Here is a 20,767-nt window from a genome sequence, read left to right as displayed (position 1 = left end):
AATCTTCAATTTTATTTGTTTCTTGCATTACTTTATTTATTAATTTAGTAGAGATTTATAAGGTGAAATATCATATTAAATGATAAAGATATACATAATTTAAGTTATACAAAAATAGAAATAAAAAATAATATTTTTAAAAAATAAGAAATGAAAATGTGAAAAAATATTTAAATAAAAAAATATATAGAAATAAAAATAAAAAATGACATTTAAGAAAAATAAAAAACCAAAATATGAAAAATACGTAAATATAAAAATATTTTTATAAAAATAATTTTTAATATAAAATATTATAAAAATTATTATTCAATCAAATATAAATATAAAAATTCTATCATCCTGGCAAACATAAATACTAATTATTTTTATTTATAATTTGGTTGTCAAGATTGTAAAGATGAAATTAATTTAGCCTTTGACGTGATCATAAAATAAAAATGCATTTTTAAAAAATTAATTTATAATATTTTTATAATATTATAAAATAACCCTAAAATATTTTTAAAATTACAAAAAAACCTAAAAATGTTTTTTTTGTATTTGTTGACATTTCAAGACAAAAAACGAAAACACAAAAACAGCACCATTTTTATGTTTCCATGCATTATAGCACATAATTCATAATTGTGAACACAATAAATTTTAAAATAAATTACTTTAAATTTTTAATTAATTAATCAAATAATGAATAAATAAATACTTCCAAATTTTTATAAATTAATCAAATAATGAATAAGTATATAATGAATAATTATTATCTAGCAAGAATACAAGTAATGATAAAGGAGAGAGAGAGAGAGAACTGAGTACTTTCCTCATTACCTAACATGTCATTTAAAATGATCTAAAATTAAAAAAAATTACAATCACCATGCTAATCACTCCTTATTTCCCGACATTACAAGTATCAAATTTGGATGTTGAAATATCATTTCCGTTCTACAAATTTCTCCCAAACATTTATTGCCCAACTAAAACCACCCCACTATTTAAAATCTAGGATAATTAATATTCAAAACAAACAGTGGCTTTTAATAGTAGTATCTTAATATCCAATCTTATAGTAGCCCAAAAACCAAAAAATAAAAAAGGGATCTTTTTGAGGACCAAAACTTTCACTCAACAGTCTCTTCTGCTGCATATATATATATGGTTATACTTAAGCTGCTTTGATCCTTGAAGACTCTCCCACAACGGTCTCCATTCTTGAGAACCAGTCACCAATTCGTGTGTGCTCCACCATGTCTCTCCCAGCTCTTAGATAGCGGATAGGTCTCAAAACTCCAAACACAGCAAGATCGGCTAAATTAGGCTTTGAGCCCCCTGAAGCAGTCAGTCAGTGTCAACAAAAACCTTCAGCAATTTGGCACTACAAGGAGTGCTGGCTTTCCCGGCGTTTTTGCCAAACACCGGCCATGCGGTATGAAGAACGCCGGGAAGCCCAGAGAGAGAGAGAACCGGGGAAACAAAATTCTGTAAAATGGGAATACAAGTTTACGAACCTAGAAAGTCCCGCCCATTGAGTGCATCCACCCAAGTTTCTGCAGCTTCATACAAGGCCGCACGTTCATCAGTAATGTTATATTTCTTCTTCAGATTCTTCGACACAAAATACATGGCAGCAGCTCCAGCATACTTCACGGTGAGTTTCTCTGTGAAGCCAAAATTACCTGCGCCGAAAGAGTTTCCAAGAGAGAAGTACAGAAACATCAGCAGATATAAAGCGTCATCGGAGCACCAAAAGGGTACAAAAGAGTCTTATTAATCAATAGAAAATTAATCATCTCAAAAACCCAACATTCAAGGCCCCCGGGGTTAAAGGGAAAATGCACAGATAGAAGGTAAGGGGAAAAACAAAAAACAAGAGGGGCATAAAAATGGCGTTCTCGTATACTTGAATGCAGCAAAAGAACAACCAAGCCAGTGAAAATATGGCATGCTAATGTCGAAGCAGAAACAACCAGCAAAAAGGCAGGATCTATGCTTTATACCATCCTAAATAGATAATGCGACTGATAAGTAAAGGCAGATCAAATCATACACAATATGATTTCTGGCCCAGAATGAGTAGGTCTATAGTATACTCCCCCCCCTTTTCTTATTAACAAACTAACAAGAAGTCTGGTATAGCTAGAAACTCAGGATGAACATGCACAAAATCCATCTGATATCTTTAAATGGGTTGTTATTATAAAAAGTGCCAATGCAATATTGCAATGATATTCATTAATCATCTGCTAATGAAGTGTAAGATGGGCCTATGCATCTTGTATGCGAATAGTAATAGGTGAAACTCAATGGTAGGGCAGCCAAAAAAAAAGATGAACTCGGGGGCAACATCATTTACTACTTATTCCGTAAAAGGACTGCAAACTGGTGATACTTGACCCTTTGGAGGACTCACTCATGATCCAGGTAATAATATGAACCATTTTATTGTTTTACTTAATGAAGTCTGTTTAAAATAAATTAAAAGAACAAGGTCAAATACAATATTGCAATCAAACTCAATTTTGAAAACCATGCAAGTAAACTTAAGGAAAAATAATACAATAACCATTTTCTCGTCTTCCAATATTACCTTGGATTGCATTTTGAAACCTCATAAAAGATGGTCCAACTATATTGAATACTCCAAGGACTCCATACTTGAAACTCAAGCATTTATTATGCGTGTAAGAAGGTAATGAAAATAAATCAAGAATCACTTCTACATCTCTCAGTGCAGTTACAGAAAGAATACATCAAAACAAACTCCTTGATAAAAAGGTAAATGTTTTAATCCACACAATTCATTATTGGTTGAGATGGTCAAAGACTACAGACTTAATAAATAACAGTTTATAGAATCAACACAAATCCGGCTATCATACCATTGCTGGTTATATAGTCAAAGGACTCCAAAGCCTCAGAAGTATTCCTGTAGATATTTGGAGATAGAACATGCACCAAATGATTGTCGACCCACCTGTATTATAAAACCTCAAAATAATCAATAAAATGATTCTTTGATGGATTAAGTTAACATGTACACAAAAAATAAGTGCAAGAAAAAATCCATGTAAAACCGTAACATAACTGACCAGATATTTTAAATTTTTAAAGCTGTACTTCAGACACAAATCATAGATGTCTTAATAAGAAAGTACGTACAACCAAAATGAGCTGATATTGATACAACACATGATAAAATTAAGAAAATCCATGTACCTAAAAGTTGCATACTAAGCACACTAGACAGGTCAAATTTAAAAAAAGCATCTGCATCACACATGCAGTTGGATAACATTTTGAAAGATTAAAAGAGAAGCAAATCCCAAGAAGATGGGAATGGGTAAAATTGTTTCTACCTCATGAGCAAGACCCACCTGCAAGTCTTTAATGAAGTTTAACTTGTAATTGAATAATTCTATATTTCCTTGGCTGAGTTGTTACTGTTTCTTAGATGTATTGAGTCTTTAACTTGGCTGGGCTATAAGCCCAAGAGCATATATTCTACCACAGTACCTCCATCCAAAAAACACTAAAGGATACTGCCTTGAGTAGATTAGGTGTTTTAACAGTTCAACTCAGAGTCCCAAATAACAAAACAAAAGAATTCCCAGTTATTTATTATTTTTTTTTGCTGGGGTTGTTTAAGGTGTTAGTAAACATTTTATGTCTGTGAACTCCGATGTTTAAAAAAATTCAAGAAATTAGTGACGTTCTTCTGGCTGTAGGCTGATATCAAAAGGAAGATAAATGGCATACTATTTTAAATATATGGACAAGCCTACAATGTAGAAGCAACATACTCATGCCCCGTATGCATAAACCTTTCATTTCCATATCTAACACCTTAAATAACTGCCCGAAAAAGCATTTGAAATAAAAGTTGCATGCCTGGTAATGCAGAACAGGCACGTGCCCCACAAGCAATGCATAGGGTGTAAAGAACAAAAAGCATGCTAAAGAAGGTAACAGTCACAAGATTCTAGCAACATTTTCCTACAAAATCAAGATTATCCAACCTCCACCAAAAAGCACATACATTTCTCCAACCCTTTTAAACTCTAAAAGCTACCTCTTGTCAAAACTCTAAAGCACCAACATGGTTTCCAGCTTGTACATCAAATCAAAAGTGCATAGCTTGTTTATCTAGTATTATATATTTGATTATTTAATAGTTAAGATGAAGGGAAACAATAAGCCCATAACCTCTAGAGTGCTATCAAACTATATAATCAGCAAAGATCTGTTGAAATTATAGCATGAGCTTCCAAATTCCTAGATTGTGAGAGCATTTGGCTTCTTGGGTCTATCTAATATGAGAAGGACGAAATCATAATTAGCAATTTCATCTATCTGTATCCAGCTGCCATACGAGAAATAACAGAATTAGAAATATGGTTACCCAGTAACTAGGTCAGTGACTCTTATTGAGGATAAGATGCATGAAATGTAACTAAGATGGTTTACTCATGTGAAAAGAAGACTAGTAAGTGCTCCTGCAAGAATAGTGGATGGGAATGGGATGGAAGAAGTTTGTAATAAACGACGTAGAGAAAGACCAAAAAAAAAACTTGGTGAGAAACTCTTAATCATGAAATGAGTTATAATGGCCTTGTAGATGGTTGTGGTCACAAATAGACATGATTGGCAAGCTAGAACCCATGTAGCCAACCCTAACTAGTAGGATCAAGTTCAAGGCTTGGTATGTTATTTATCTCATAGACATCAACCATTCTCCCAAGTACAAAATAAACAATTTGAAGGATAACCATTCGGCAAATAAACATTTCCAGCAACTAAATGTATGTCCCCAGAAAAACATTTCAGCCTTATTAGTATCTACTGACCCAACCAACTATAGCAATGAAAATATTATGTTTAAGTTCAATCAGCCAATTTGTTTAAAGCATCACCCAGAAAAAATATTGGAAGCAGCTACCCCATGCTAATCGTGAAACAAGAATAGATTCTTCATCCTTCGGGTTTTCAAAGACCTCTAAGATCTTTTTTTGGTTTCTTTTTCTTTTCAGCACAGGTTTAACTGCTCAGAAGTTTCTCTTTTCTGTGAAACACGCATGCACCTATCAAATGCACATTGTTTACAAAGAAAAATACCATACCTGCGCCACTTTTTCTCTTCATTATCATCAGGGATTGAATGGAAGGATTTCCCAGGAAGAATCTTGCTGCCCAGCTTATCAATTATATCTGCAATAATGACAAAAGTTAGATGGAGAACTAATATGGCAATATCAACTGATAACAGATTGATATATACAACCATAGGAGATATTTCCGTCAGATATCTAATCTGGGGGGAAGAAGGATACAAAATTTGGAAGTGCACTGGCAGTTTGAAAATAGATATAGAAATAACCTGATGAATCAACAAGCTGCTCGCCATCCACCATCAATATTGGCACCTTCTTATAATCAGACCATTTAATTTCCTTTTTACTAATAGGGTTGACCTCCACAACTTTGTACGGTATGTCATAATAATCCAAGAATGCTGATAGCACAAAAAAACACCAAGTTTTTAGCCACTTAACAAGAAAACAGTGCAACAAACATGGAAAAGAAAAATGATTGTATCTGAACTCCAATAATACTACTACCATTCTAAATACCCCCCTCCTATTCAAGATGCCTTTGCAGAAATCCTCAGCACCCTAGCCCCAGAGAGAACGACCACCAGATTAAACAGAAAAGAAAAATCTCGCCGTAATAATGCATAATTTAAAAAGAAGAGCCATTTTGAATGTTTTTATGCTGATTCACATAAATCACAAGGATAGGGATATATCCAAGAATAATTCTACAAAACCCTTGCGAAAAAGGGAGCCTCTTGCACGGGGATGCCCCAATTTTAGACAAATCAAAGACGCACGTTTGCAAAAATTCAAGAGCATTATACTAACCAATCCAGTCTTTGATTAAACAAACAGTTCTCCCGTCACGTTAGCCAAATTTAAACGCAACAATAGCACGCATCTTCTAAGATACTTTAGCAACGTCCCAATACAAAGAGCTAATGTGGTTGAACCAGGAAAACGGGATCAACAGCAAGAAGAAGACGAATCATAAACAATCTCACCTTTGACCTTGTTACAGAAAGGGCAAGCCTCGTATTGATAGAGAACAACCTCCTTCGGGAGAAGCTCCGCCGGGGGAAGCTCCTTGGCGTACGCCTCCTGAAACAGTGACGTGGCTCCAGCGACCGATGCCAGGGCTCCGGCGAGCGCCATAGATCCAAGCCTCGCATAGGCGCCGGAAGAAATCCACCGACGGCGAGAGGAGGCTCCGGCGGTAGGGATGGTTCCATACAAGGCGGACTGTATGAGCCTGCTCTGGAGAACGGCAGAGCCGTCGTGGACGGGAATGAGAGCTCGGTAGAGGGCGGAGGAGGCGAGAACGGATGCTCTTCTCATGGCGGAGATCAAAGCGGATGCAGTGGATTGAGCGAGAAGTGCTGAATTGGGAACTCTCTGGAGCTGGGATTCGCGGCGAGCTTGAACAGGTCAAGAAGATTGTCGATTTGCGCATGCCGGAGGGTTTTGGGTCTTAATCAAATATTTAAATTTAATAAATAAAATAAAATTTTAAACATAAAAATGAAAAATAGACCTTAATTGTGGATTGAGTACCGTTTCATTATTTTCAAAACGTTGAGAAATATCAACAAATATTTTTGTGTTATTTTTATAATTTTAAAAAAATATTTTGAATCTATTTTGTAATATTAAATAATATTAAAAACATATTTTTAATTTAAAAACATATTTTTACCAAAAAAAATTCTTATATTATATAATATAAAAATATAGGAAATTTTTTTATATGATATATTATATATAATATAAAATTTATATATTATAAATCAATTTTTAATATATAATTTTATATATTAAAAAATTATACTTACAAAATATCTCTATATTTTCTTTTACGTATTTTTTTGTGTTTATTTATTTTTTTAAATATTATTTTTCCATTTTTATGTTTTCTCGTATTTATTTTTTGTTTATGTTTTTTGTGCAACCTCAATTCAAGATCTCAAATTTATTGCCGTGTATTTTTTAAAATTTGGAAAAAAAAATTTCTCAAAAAAAATTTCCTAATATATATTTTTTATTATTTAATTATGACTTGAAAATGTTGATGAAATATCATTTCCAATGTTTAGCTAGCACTTAAAAATTATAACATTTATATATATTTATTAAATTTATAATAAAAAATAGATAAAATTTGAGAAAAATAAATATCATGATACATAAAGATAGATTTGAGTAAATATAGAATTTAATGGGTATAATAACTAGTATAATAACATAAATAAAGACTAACAAAATGTGACAAAGATGAAAAAAGGCTCAACGAGACAGGTAACACAAGACACAGGCATCGCGGGTTTGAGCTCAATGAATAAAGGGGGAAAATATGTTTGATGTTTTGGAAAGTGACTTCATATTTTTCTTCACATTATTATTTATTTCAATATACGAATTTATTAATTTTTGTAGATTTTAATTTAGCTTAGAATTTATTGGGCACGAGATAAGCTCTCATCTTCCTCAAATGCCGCCAACTAACAGTGACTACTAAAACCCTTAAAACCTTCGGATGCAGCGTTGTCGGATGGCTCCATAACCCTAAGCTCCGTTCCCCCACCTCGAAGGATGGCGGCTTCTCGCCTATTCAATCTACTCGGGGTCTCTATCTTCCACAAGCGCACAATCCTCGCAGCCTCCCCTCCTATTGGCTTCAAAAAACTATTCCCTTCCCGGACCCCACCCCTTCGGTTCGCCAGGTGCATTTCCTACTCGCCCGCTGCCGAGTCCATCGCCGTCAACGACGCAGGAACCGCTTCTTCCGATCCTCACCACCCGTGGCCCGAGTGGGTCGCTTCGTGGACCGCCTGAAGGCCAAGGGCTACTTCGCCGGAGCTCCTTCGTCTCCAGAGCTGGAGGCCGACGCCCAGGGCACCGCAGGCGAAGGCTTCGATGTAAACCTTTACACGGACATGAATCTTGTAAAGGACGCCGCGCTCAGCTTTGCCCGTGACCGTTTTGACATTTTCAAGTAAACTTACCGACTTTGTTATCCGCCTGATTTGTCATGAATTAGGAGAAAACAAAGGGAATTCAAATTCGTGGTTTATAAGTTAGTATAGTAAATTTTTGTCGTGGTTTCATCGTGAAGTTGAGCGGGTGTTGTGTAGAAAATGTTAGAAATTATCATGCAAAATAAAATTACACAATCGAATAAAACCGTATATATAATTTCTTCGGCCATAGTTAATCAAGCGCATGAATTTGCCTCTTTTGGAATGTGGAACACGAGTTTAATCAGCCTTTCAGGATTCTCAAGGAATACTCGGGGGACTTTTCCATTTAATGCCCATCAATTATCGCGTCTTTGATAGAATGACACATGCTTTAGTTATAAACCAGGAACTCACGGATAAAGATAGAGACATATTCTCCCATCAAGGATAGTTGTTTCCCACTTCTTGATAGAAACCTGACTTAGATAATCACCTTTTAGTTTAATCAAAATAATTATCTGATAATTTAACATAGGTGATAAATGTGGGCCACGTTTCATGTCTCTAAATACGAGACAGTTACAGAAAACAATTAAATCCATATATGTGTGTTGTTAGATGTTGAAGTTTGGCTTTGCTTACTGTTATTTATTTTATTTGATGTAGATCATTGTCCTCAGAAGATATTCAAGCAGTTGTGGAGGTTGGGTGTCCTAATCTTTTCCGGAAGGTTGTTAATTCAGCTAAGAGGTTAAGAGCCTACGTACGCCTTGATGAAGGAGATGTAAGCTCTTTCATTATTTAGTCAACCAAACATTTAACAATTGGTTCCATAAGTGAGAAGAAGGAATACCCATTTCAGGGACTACAAACTATATTTGAGTTATTTAACTGGGCTTTTATTCTGATGTAAGTATTGAAGTGCAGGTCTGCAGTGCTTGTAACCTAAGAGGTTCATGTGATAGAGCTTATGTAATGCTAAAAGATTCTGAAGGAGCAGCACGCATGGTGGATATTGTGCGAATCTTGTTGTTCTGTGCACTGGATCCACTCATTATTTCAGGTGGGGAAATTTCTCCTGGTAGACCGCTGGTTGAAGCATCGGCAAGAAATCTGCTTTCAGATTTGGTTGCACTGAGTGAAACTTCCCTTGATCCTGAACTTCCCAAGCCTGCTGCACGAACTTTAAAACAGAATAAGTCCATAAATTTCGTGGTTGATGAACAGTCTATAGATGTTGAAATGAAGAGGGGAGATTGGATGTGTCCTAGGTAAGTTATTATTGGGAAGTTCAAGCTAACAGCCATCTGTTATGAGTGTGTAAGATTTATATATTTTGATTCATTTGAATTTTCTTGGTTTTACTTGGTCATTTTCCTTTAGGCGGAAGATTTAAGTAGGAATATTTCTATGCCTGTGGGTCCAAGGGTATGCAAGGCCCTTAATCGGCATAAATAGTTGTCATGACCCAAGGAGCATTAAAGGGGCAATGTAGTAATAGGCTTATTAGGAGATATTTTAGCAATTAGTTAGGAGTACACAGCTATTGTCATGACCCAGGGAGCATTAAAGGGGTAATGTAGTAATATGCTTATTAAGAGATATTTTAACAATTAGTTAGGAGCACATGGCTGCATGTGCAAGGCTGTTAGAGACAAAAATGCCTATATAAGATTGCTGTAAATGGATGGGATTCTCATGTTGAATGATAATTGAAATTTCAATTTCTCTCTCTACAATTTCTCTCTCTCCACTATTCCATCTCTTCTCTCCCTAATTCTGTTCAATCTCCCCCTTCAATTCTTCTTCGTTTCTTCCCCAAATTCCTTCCAATTACTTCTAAGACCCTAGCTAAACCCTAGGGTCATGTCAATTGGTATCAGAGCCACCGATTCTCGGAAGCTCTTGGCCTGACGTTTGCGCATCGTTTCTGGCAAATTCAAGTAGCAATGTCGGAGGCGAGTCAAGTTGTTGAAGGCGAGGACGAGACTCACTTCAAAGGCGACTTGAAGGACTGGAAATTGAGATCTGTGGTTCTCTTTGTTAGCCAAGGCCAATTCCGAGTGATTGAGATCAAGCAATCGGCTCAAAATTGAGGTTTGTCGAACTACAACAGGTGACAAATTGGAGGTGAAGCTGAATCATATCCGACCAAGCAATTTTCAGAATCGGTGGATTTGTAGGTGAGCGAGGCCCAAAGTTGGGCTAGGAAGTTGTTTGAATAGCGAATTAGACGGAGCTCAAGGCATCGAAGAGAAGCAAATCGGATTGATCGGAGCCTACCGCACCCGTAATTGGATTCTGGGGACTTATTGATCAAGGCGAACTCAAGAAGTGCAGTGGTCCTCCAACCGTGGTCGGTGATTGGGTGAGAAGAAAGAGTCGGCGACAGGCGATCGTTGAATCCGCAGCAATCGCGAGCGAAGTTGATCTCGACCATCTAGGCGAGCACCCTTAGTTCGAACTTGGAAGGCGCAACAGGCACTCCTGTTCCGAGTCTTGAAGAGGAAGCCAGACAGCTGAGATTGAAAAGAAGAGGTGCGGCTGGGAAGATCGCTGAACCATTTTAATTCCAACGAGTAGTGAAGGCATGAAGTAGGTTAGGCGAGTCCTCCGACCAGTTCTTGGTGACTCTGAAGGTGGCGGAATAGGTCTGGGTCTCGACTAAGAAGTGCGGCAATTCCGATATCTAATTCCAGCAAGGCTCGTAGCAGCTGGGAGTGGAGTTTTGAAGGCAGTCCTAAGCCAATGAGCCTCAGCCATTGAGTGGCGGAAGCGTGACAGAGCAGCGGAAGTGTGGTGAACCTGTTAAAGTAACCGAGCAGTGGATTTTCCACGTTTGAGATTTAAGTCGGAAGGGAACAAGTTTGATCAAAAGTTGACAGCAAGCAATCCAGGTTGTATAGGGTGCATTCCGATCGATTATTGGTTGTGATCTCTATTCGGAGTTTGAAGGCAACTCCTAGAGCAGTTTCGGTGATTCTCAATTGTTACGATTTTGATTGTGATTCTCGGCTGACAGTTGGACTATCTAGAGGACTCTAGAAGGTCGATCAAGTCGTTGTAAGTGTGCAATTTCTTCCGCTACTACAATAGACTTGACCTTGAAGCATAATAGTGGCTGCAATTTGCCACTTATTGGATCAATTTTAGAGGTGATTGGGTGAGGCTTATAGAAGGGAAGTGTGGGGATTTATGATGGAAAGAGTTGCGGTTTCTTAGCCTATTGCTTTTCTAGCCAGTGAGATTTCGGCCAGAAGGAGTAGTCCACGCACGAGGACATTGGAGTCTTAGTCGCAATAGAAGGGTGCTGCATTTTTAGGGGGACGACCTACTCGTGAGGCCATTGAGAGCAGTGCATACATGAAGCAGATGAGCCCTCAATTGCAGCAGAAGAATGCTTTATTTTCAGCTAGAATGGACCCTCAATGGCAGCAAAAGAAGGCTGCATTTTCAGTTGGCAGCAACAGGGGCAAAGGAACAAGCAATGGGATACATCAGACGAGCAAGGAATTTGGACTTATGATACGCGAAAAGCTGCAAGAATTTGCAATGATATTTATTAAGAAGTATCATTACAACTTTTTGGTGTAATACTTTGATGATTATCACGGAAGTTTTAATAAGGAGGAATTCCTTGGAGTGGAGTGGAGTGGAAGAAGGATACTGGTTTCGGTGGAATTGACAAGGATGGTGGCTGTTAGGACAGTGCTGGCAGCAACAGTAGAAAGTTCGAGGGCTTGGTTCAAGGTGTTTGGATAAAAGAAGAATTAAATGAGTACTCTGATTCCTTTGGAAAGGAGGTTGTTGATGAGGATGATCCAAATGATAATATCGGAAGTCCAAAACAAGAGATGCTTGAGGCATTCAATCAGTTGTTAGGAATGACAAGAGACACCAATGAATCTCTAGAATTGGAGAGGGATTCAGCTGCAGTGATTGAGGAGTTAAAAGAAGAAATAATACTTCAGGAAGCACCTACTAAAAGGTTGGAAGAGGAAAGTGGGGAAGATAAGTATGGGGTGTACGGAAATGATCAGGAAACAGCTCTGGGAAAGGAGTTTCCTGCTATTGCAATTGTTCAAATTCCGATTCATGAGCTGCAATATTAGGGCTAGTTTTGGTTGGCAAGGAAGATTGAGTCCCTTACTATCACTGGAAATGGCATGATTGAGCATGTATCCCCGATGGAAACATGTTCTAACGTTGTGAAGATGTGTGGATTGGGTAATGAATTTCAGGGACAACTGATAACTGGTGGGAAGCTGAGAGAGATAATTGAAGAAGTCAAAAGTTTGGTAGTAATGAATGGAACTACAGCTGCTCTAATGGTTCTTGCTCTAGCGGGAAAATTCATGTTTCTGTCTACTGTATTGACAGAGGAACCAACTATTGGAATTGGGGTTGTGGCAGCACCTAGTTCTGAAGCTCACAAGCAAGTCTCGTCTAAGTATCTAAGGCAAGTCAGCAACTTCCCATTGCTGCATTTCCAAGATGTTGCTGGTAATTTTGCAATAGAACATGGCAGTGGGCTAGATGGAAATGCAATAACTGCAGTTAGGGATACTTGCTCAACTTACTTACTTGTATTGGATGGGGATGAACTATCCAAGGAAGCCATGGATACAGTTAATTCTTCCTTTAGACTCCCAAGTTCCAACTACTAACCATATCAAGCTAGGTGTGGCTGATCATGTTTTTCAATGGAAGACCAAAATTGATTGGACAGCTATAGAAGGAGGTGGTTGTATGGGGCTTGCATTCGATTAAGTTTCTCCTATGGAAGTGGGGGCAACTTAGGCTTGGAGTTGATCTTGGACACTTCATAACGAGAAGGAAGAAGAGGCCTAGAAGGAGAAAGAAAGAAAGATAGATAGCAAAGGCGGGAATTGGATGAAGCAGTGGCTACTTGCTGCAAGTTCTTGAGGACAAGAACTCTCTCAAGGAGGGGGGAATTGTCATGATCCAAGGAGCATTAAAAGGGTAATGTAGTAATAGGCTTATTAGGAGATATTTTGGCAATTAGTTAGGAGCACATGCACATGGCTGCATATGCAAGACTGTTAGGAGGCAAATATGCCTATATAAGGCTGTTGTAAATGGATGGGATTCTCATGTTGAATGATAATTGAAATTCCAATTTCTCTCTTTTCCCCCTCCCTCTCTCTCTCTCTCTCTCTCTCTCGTTCTCGCTGTTCCATCCCTTCTCTCCCTAATTCTGTTCAATCTCCCCCGTCAATTCTTCTCTGTTTCTTCCCCAAATTCCTTCCAATTACTTCTAAGACCCCAGCTAAACCCTAGGGTTATGTCAACAGTTATAATAGTCTGATGCATGTTTTCCAGTCCAGAAGTACAAGGAGAAAGACATATCTGCCTGCCAGTAAAAGAAACAGAAAAAGGCAAGATCAATAAAAGAAAACCGCTGAAAACAAGGAAGAGGAAGTATATAATTATAAGAAAATATCTTTTAGGCTGGCATTTACACTTTGGATGGTAGTGGGAACTAGCAGGGATATATCCTTGACAACTTGTTACAAGCTGTTTCAACAGTCAAGATGGAATCTACTTCCTCTCTGTTTTATATGTTCCAGCCATGAATTGCTTTGATTCAGGGAGGTTATGTTGGATTTCATGATGATGATGAATTGTGTCCCATTATGTCTTGACCATGAGAAACATAAAGGAGAAGCATGTTTGTTTTTGAAATAGAAAGGAAGAAGCATGCTGAATAAGATATAGTAAAGAGATGCTGTTTCTTTATGCCTAACACCAACTCATGCACTCACATATTTGGTCAGTGGCATTCTGTATCTTTTATTTTTGAGAATTTAACATTCAATGAGCTTTTGAGAGCTGCAATCCTGCAATACAAATTATATATTGGTTTTTGAAATTTCTTTGAGGTTTCTATACACACAATGATTTTACCTCCATGATGGGCAGTTTAGGGCTGACAAGGGAGGGAGATTAGATGGATTGGTTCAGTGATGAGTGATGGAGATGAAGAGGCACGCTGATTTTGTTCTTTTCTTTATTTTGGATTCCTCATGTAATAAGGGCATGCAAGTTTATAGACATCTCCCAAGTGTAAGGATTGCACAGACTTGGATGATTGATTATTGTTTATGGAGATTTGTTGTTATTTTCTCTCCCTTTTCATTCTGTGATGTTCTTTCTCTCTCTTCTTTCTTCTCTGTTGCTCTGCTTTTCTACTTCTCTTTTATGATCAAATGGTAAGAAGAGGAGGGGGGGGGGGGGGGGGGGTGTGCAGGCAGCTAGCGGCAAATGAAAGGAAATTCGTGAATTAATTTATCAGTAATCTTGACCATTAACATGTTTGTTGAACTTCTTGTGAGGGAGTATTTTTTTTTTGTATAAATATTTTTTCCAGCGAATGAGGGCAGTTGAGTCATTTAGCCTTTTTATTATTTTTCCCCAAGTTTTGGTAGGAGTCACTTCCCAAAGTCTGGGAGGCAGCACTGTTAAAACCCAAACCTGAAGAGATCTCAGTTTATTTATCCTCTTTTTGGAATCCATGGCCATCTGAAAAAGATTTCATTCCTGTAGGTTATACCATTCAGATAAAATTACGGAAACCATTTGGAAAAAAGTGCCCTAAAATAAATAAAACGAGAGAGAGAAAATAAAACAGAAAAAAGGGGGGAAGTGATTAAGATGAGCTCCTGTGTTTCGCAGCTTGTGCTCTAAAAAGTTGAACATTATTTGTCTTCAATGAGGTGCTGTGTTTCACAGCTCATTCTCTAAAATTTTGTTTGTGCCACTCAAGTTGTCTTGACCTTAGTTATGACCATAATCACAATCGTACATAGATACATTTGTCATGAATACATATATTTTCTCCCCATCTTTGTCTAGAAAAATTATGGTGGATATGCAGACTTTACTCATCTCCTGCCACTTATTCTGTAGGTGCAACTTCATGAATTTCGAAAAAAATCTAAAATGCTTGAAATGCAAAGAAAATGGCCCTAAAAGAGTTGGTTCAAATGATGTTGAAATGAAGAAAGGAGATTGGATCTGCACTGAGTAAGTTCTCTATTCTTGTAAGATGTGTTCATATTAATTTGTTATTCATTTTTCATTTAAATGTATTGCTTTCAACTTGTTAGATGTGGGACGTGGATTTTGAACTTTGTTAGTTTGACAGTTTTGCACAATTCATTATAGTCTCTTTACTTTTTGTTTTTTGCCTTTACCAATTCTTAAAATCAATAAAGGGAAATAGTTGGAAAATATTTATCATCAAGCATTAGATGACACCAGCTGTTTACTTGGAAAAGAAAAAAAGGTGAACTGAGCAAGATTGTGGATGCTCAGAGAAGAAAAGCTGCATTAGAACATGGGTTTGTCATTTTTTATCTACTAATTTTGCTGTTGCTTGTTACTTAATCACTAGTCCATTCATCTGTCCTTTCATATAAGATAATTCTGATATGTCTTTCCTGTTATATAAGATAATTTTCATAAGTCATCGGTTATATAGACTTAATGTTCTATGATGATCGGTATTCATGTGTGTTGACTTGAATACATCACCTGTCTGTGAGTACCCATGCATCATGGATAATTGCCCAACGAAGAATGTGGAAAGCTAAACTACCTTGTAGCTTTGAAGTGACAACAAAACATTCAATGAATATCCTGGTATCTGAAATCAATTGACCACGTGTGTGCATTTTTCTAATACAGGTTTGGAGAAGTTACAGTTTTCAGAATTTCAGATTCTGTGGGAACATAAAATGCCTGCATGTTTTGAATGATGTTTCATCTATATTAATTTTTAATCCGCTCATTTTTTCTCTGGGAACATAAAATGCCTGCATGTTTTGAACACCATATGTTTCCATTGGGAATTATGCCTTTGTTTTGTTGCAGATGCAATTTCATGAATTTTGCTAGAAATGTGCGGTGCCTAAAATGCAAATCAGAGGGTCCTAAGAGGGTTGTACAAGATGTTAAAATGAAGAAAGGAGATTGGAACTGCCCAAAGTAAGTTATCTTCCACTTGTTAAACAATGTTAATGCTTTATTTTTGTTGCCTTTGTAGCCAACTATATTGTGGCTTTGTTGACTTCAATCAGTAAGCAATGTCTAACTGTATTGCAAGTTTTGATTAAAAATCCACGAACATATGGTGCATGTGACCAAACTCAAAAGGTTAACATTAACTTAATTTGTCTTGATCATGTTTTCTTTGTTGATTTCCTATGTTGTTTTGTGTTACTGACAAACTGAATATGTGTAGCTAGCTGCTTTTGTGTGCTTACATGCAACTCCTTTTCTTTCATCTGAATAAATGCTTCTGTACAGTACAGCAAAAATTGATTTTATGAGAAACATTAAAACCTCTTTTAACATGATATTTCCTCAATCCTTATTATAGGGTTGTCTGATACATGATTTTATGAGAAAATGATTTTATAGAATTTCTGGATGCTGCCTTAAAACTTACTGATGGATTTTCATGTTAGAATAAGAAATGCTGCATCATATTTGGTGTCTTATTTTCTTGAAAATGAAAAAAAATTATGTGAAAATAGTATTGCATCGTATCATAGAATTTGGTTTTGCTTGAGTGAGCCTTCACCTTTGATTTTACCTTCCAACTAGTCAAGCTTAACAGAGATGGGCTTTTACTTTTTCAGATGCAAGTCTTTAAAATAATGAAGACAACAATAACGCTCATGAGAATTATATCGCTTTCTTGGTATGAAAAGGAGAAACACAAAGCCAATCATTCTGTTTATTCTCGTAGTTTATAGTGATGTAATAGCTGAAAGTATCGAACAAATAAAACAGGATGATCACATCTACTGTGGATAATGTAGTCTAGCTGAGGACCAACTGTCATACTTTGTTTAATCTACTCTGCACCCAAAAGGGAAAACAAAAGGAATAAAAAGCGCCAAGTTCTTAACGTTTGTGAATCTCAAGTTTCTTCTGCTGTCATCTTATGGCTGTTTGCAGGTGTGATTTCATGAATTATGCTAGTAACAGGGTTTGTTTACGTTGCCGAGAGGCCCGTCCCAAAAGACAACTGAATCCTGGAGAATGGGAGTGCCCTTCGTGAGTCTCTCTCCTGCTCTCCAACGTGTTGGCACACGCACGCAGCAACTTGACACTCAACTGAAAGTTGACTTGTAACAGTGGTTAATGCATTGATTTCTTTGTGCAGATGTAATTTCTTGAACTTCAGAAGAAACATAACCTGTCTGAAATGCAACTGTGAACGCCCCAAAGAGGTAGCAAGACAGTATGAGGAGCAGATGTGGATGAGTCCTCAACAAAGCCCAAGCACATCTTTTTATAGACGAGAAGATAATCACTGATAACATTTCATCATCAGAAAAGATACCTAAAAAGCATTCCAATCCCGATGGTTTTCCACGGGCATAAGGAGACCACCAATGTGCTACATTCTGACTTCTGTAATTTTTAGATCCAATTGATTTTTCTTGCAATTCCAAGGGCTGATCAACTTGAGCTTTTACTGTAAGTTTGTATCCCTTCTTGCAAGTGTTATGGGCACATTTCCTTTTATGAAACACAAACGCATTTGATGCATGCTTACAACTGGTGAGCTCACTTGGCAACTTGAGTTACTTGACATAGGCACAATACATATGGTCTTTTATACCTTGTTTGTGAAAAGAGATGTTGTAGTGAATCAGAAAGGAATTGGCAGATCATACACTAAAATGAAGCCAATTACTACACCAAACTGACGGACAACATATCAACATACCAAGCTTTTACTCCGTTATATGCAACTGGGTACTTGAACTCTTAAGTATACCATTTATGTTTGCTTTCGTGAAGTGGGGTTGACTATTGCATGCTTTCTAGTTTGCTGGTCATCTAGAATTTATGATGTTTTATTGACAAAGCGGGATGACTATTCGAATTCTAGTTTCTCCAGTCATCTACCTAAAAACCACCTCTCTTCTTTTCATTCGGATTTGGGACGAGCTGTAGACAGAAACCCACATGATTTACTGGCTATGGAAAAATAAAATCATACTACATGATTTGAATTGTATGCCCCGGTACAGTAATGAGAAATAGTACATCAAACATGACCATCCATCAAGCAATTGGAAAGCCAGAGATGAGAGGTTGGACCTTTCTTCCTGTTCGCCTTCTTGAAACGTTTTGAGGCAACTCTCAGAATCTTACTCCATCCCTGCAAAAATCAATTACTACTGAGCACTGATTCAATCCACAAACAAGGAGATGGAACCCATATAACTAAAATCGACGGATGTTATTAGTACCTTTGATGGGGTCGGAGCATTCTCCTTGCCGGACACAGGCGACGGCGAGAACCCAGATGCAGCCGCCTTCTTCATCTTCTTCTTGCCATGCTTGTTCCTCAGCTTCATAGTTCGACTGTTGCCGAAGAGAGCGGCGGCTATTTTGTTCTTGATATTGGCGGAGACTTGCTTCACGGCGGCAACGAGCATACGCCGGCGGTCGTCTTCCTCAGCCTCGTCGAACGATAACACTCTTGCGGTCAGAAGGTGATCGGAAGAAGAGGGAGGGGGATGAGGGAGCAATGGCGACCAGATGGAGCTCTGGGAGTAGTCGAAGTCGAAGGCCGAATTGTCCGGGAACTTGCAGAGAAGCTCGCTGGATATGGAGTCCCCCAGATACTCCACCGCCACCGCCATCGCCATTCCCACCCCCGGCCCGCCGTCTTCCCAGCCCATTTTCCTATCGTAATGCTGCTTTGGGACGCCGTCGACTGATTTGCTGGTTTTGAAGCTGCGGAGCAAGGAAGACGACCAGTTTATTGTGTAAAGTAGACAGAAAGTAGCCGTTGCGACCATAATGCTTCCAATCGAACGGTGGATTTATTACAGAATAGATAATCCCATCCCACGAGGGGACTCTCTTTTTAATTTAATACCCATGAGAGCATGAATATAGTGTTAATTGACCAAATTTATATTTTGCTACTCTGTTTTGATTATGAATCAGGCTAGATTTACATTATTTTTATACATCTTAAATTACACACAAAGGAGTATTATAATTAAAATACCTCTCGTTTTCATACATCTCACGCGTCTCTACGTGCCTCATAAGAGATTTTTTTGTTATTAATATATTTTTGTATAACTCAAGATGTACCAATAGCATTTTTCTTAAAATTTTAAAATCATGTTACTCTTACACCATTATGTACATCTTAGATTATACAATAGTGTAAAAATGTCAAAAATAACTTGTGTCTCATTGCGCCTCACAATAAGATTCAGGGATATTTTAGACATTTTTATATTATTATATAAGAGTAGCATTTTTCTATATTTTAAATTTAATTTTTTACTCAATTTAAATTCTGTAGTTTTATTTTTTCACATAGGAACTTAGATTTTTTTATTATTTTGATTATATTTTTAAGTTAATTTAATTTTTATATTTTTATATAAAAAATAAAAATAATAAAATATGAGTCACAATTTATTTATGTTAAAATATATGAATTAAATTAATTTAAAAATATAAGTTTAAGTATGTAATTAAAATAGAAAAAAAATTGTGTTATTATAAAAAATATTAAAATATAAGAATTAAATTAAATTAAAAAAATAAAAATTTGAATAATTATATGAAAAAAATAAAAATAAAAGGATAAAAATATAAATTTTGCAATTTAATAAATTTGGCCGTTGGTTTGTAAAACTCATGAAATCATGATATATATGAGAAATTCTATTCACAACGAGGGTTTTATTTTTCGCAGTCTTTCCCTGCGAAATTTTTTTATCATTTTTTAAAAATCCTATTTTACCCTTCTGTCATCCCACCATATCATCTCCCTTCTCTTTTTACTCTATAGAGTCACTCCATCTCTCTTTCTCTCTCATTATATCTATTTTCTTCTCTCTCACACCTATCTCTCCATCTCTCTCTTCCAATGAGCACACATACATATATGTATATATATATACAAATAAACACACAGAAATAATTTATTATAATAAAATAAAATTAAAAAATATAAATAAATAAATTATTTTTAAATAGCTATATTTTAAATAATTATAAATTTTTTAACTAATTTTAAATTTTAAATTATCGTGAGTTAAATTTTTGATACTCAAAAAAATTTAAAATTAGTTAATTTATCTTATTAAATTACTTAAAGATACATATACTTAAAATTAATTATTCAATCAACTAATTTAATAAGATATATATCTTTAAAAATTAGTTGAATTTATTTAAAGATATATGTATCTTTTTAAAAATAATTTATTAAATAAATTCAACTAATTTATTTTTAAAAAGAATTAACTAATTTAATTTATTTAAAGATATATGTATCTTTTTAAAAAAATTAACTAATTTATTTATTAAATAAATTCAACTAATAAGATATATGTATCTTTTTAAAAAGAATTTATTTATTTATATTTTTTATTTTATTATAATAAAAAATTAATTAAAAAAAAAAACTTTCCAAAAGTTGGCTTTAAGGAACCCAGCGTGCCCCGACCCCTAGTTTTCGGGGAACCCAGCGTTCCCTGACCCCAGCTTTCGGGGAACGCAGCGTTCCCCGAAAGCTGGGGGTCGGGGAATGCTGGGTTCCCTGAAAGCCAGCTTTCAGGGGCGTTCCCGACCCCAACTTTCGGGGAACATTGGGTTCCCCGAAAGCTGGAGATCGAGGCACGCTGGGTTCCCCGAAAGCCAGCT

General features: G+C 36.4%; 3 protein-coding genes across 3 annotated transcripts; 1 reads left to right on the top strand and 2 right to left on the bottom strand.

Moving 5' to 3' along the window:
* Positions 1-813: 813 nt before the first annotated feature.
* On the bottom strand, positions 814-6,531 carry LOC127793957 (uncharacterized). The gene is made up of 6 exons (XM_052324792.1): positions 6,092-6,531; positions 5,372-5,506; positions 5,115-5,202; positions 2,877-2,971; positions 1,506-1,673; positions 814-1,326 (listed from the first exon to the last, which is right to left on the bottom strand). Exons 1-6 carry the CDS (start codon positions 6,423-6,425, stop codon positions 1,163-1,165), a joined length of 984 nt encoding a protein of 327 aa, XP_052180752.1. The 5' UTR covers positions 6,426-6,531; the 3' UTR covers positions 814-1,162.
* Positions 6,443-17,638, top strand: LOC127794070 (uncharacterized). The gene is made up of 8 exons (XM_052324956.1): positions 6,443-6,548; positions 7,560-8,079; positions 8,711-8,828; positions 8,972-9,315; positions 14,975-15,091; positions 15,941-16,054; positions 17,033-17,131; positions 17,241-17,638. The coding sequence occupies exons 1-8, from the start codon at positions 6,443-6,445 to the stop codon at positions 17,392-17,394; spliced, it is 1,572 nt and encodes a 523-aa protein (XP_052180916.1). The 3' UTR covers positions 17,395-17,638.
* A 99-nt stretch (positions 17,639-17,737) lies between these two features.
* On the bottom strand, positions 17,738-18,926 carry LOC127793956 (uncharacterized). Its single transcript, XM_052324791.1, has 2 exons — positions 18,340-18,926; positions 17,738-18,248 (listed from the first exon to the last, which is right to left on the bottom strand). The coding sequence occupies exons 1-2, from the start codon at positions 18,892-18,894 to the stop codon at positions 18,135-18,137; spliced, it is 669 nt and encodes a 222-aa protein (XP_052180751.1). The 5' UTR covers positions 18,895-18,926; the 3' UTR covers positions 17,738-18,134.
* Between the last annotated feature and the right edge of the window lie 1,841 nt (positions 18,927-20,767).

The sequence above is a fragment of the Diospyros lotus genome, chromosome 2 (assembly GCF_014633365.1).
Source record: "Diospyros lotus cultivar Yz01 chromosome 2, ASM1463336v1, whole genome shotgun sequence".
NCBI lineage: Eukaryota > Viridiplantae > Streptophyta > Magnoliopsida > Ericales > Ebenaceae > Diospyros > Diospyros lotus.
Note: the sequence above shows the minus strand (reverse complement) of the source record. Positions and strands in the feature narration are given on the sequence as shown.

Coding starts and splice junctions, on each gene's coding strand:
- LOC127793957 (XM_052324792.1), bottom strand. CDS start 6,425: ATGAGAAGAGCATCCGTTCTCGCCTCCTCCGCCCTCTACCGAGCTCTC. Junction 5,507..6,091: donor TTTCTGTAACAAGGTCAAAG/GTGAGATTGTTT, acceptor TTGTGCTATCAG/CATTCTTGGATTATTATGAC. Junction 2,972..5,114: donor GAAGAGAAAAAGTGGCGCAG/GTATGGTATTTT, acceptor TTTATAATACAG/GTGGGTCGACAATCATTTGG.
- LOC127794070 (XM_052324956.1), top strand. CDS start 6,443: ATGCAGTGGATTGAGCGAGAAGTGCTGAATTGGGAACTCTCTGGAGCT. Junction 6,549..7,559: donor CGATTTGCGCATGCCGGAGG/GTTTTGGGTCTT, acceptor GCACGAGATAAG/CTCTCATCTTCCTCAAATGC. Junction 9,316..14,974: donor GGAGATTGGATGTGTCCTAG/GTAAGTTATTAT, acceptor CTTATTCTGTAG/GTGCAACTTCATGAATTTCG.
- LOC127793956 (XM_052324791.1), bottom strand. CDS start 18,894: ATGGTCGCAACGGCTACTTTCTGTCTACTTTACACAATAAACTGGTCG. Junction 18,249..18,339: donor ATGCTCCGACCCCATCAAAG/GTACTAATAACA, acceptor TGATTTTTGCAG/GGATGGAGTAAGATTCTGAG.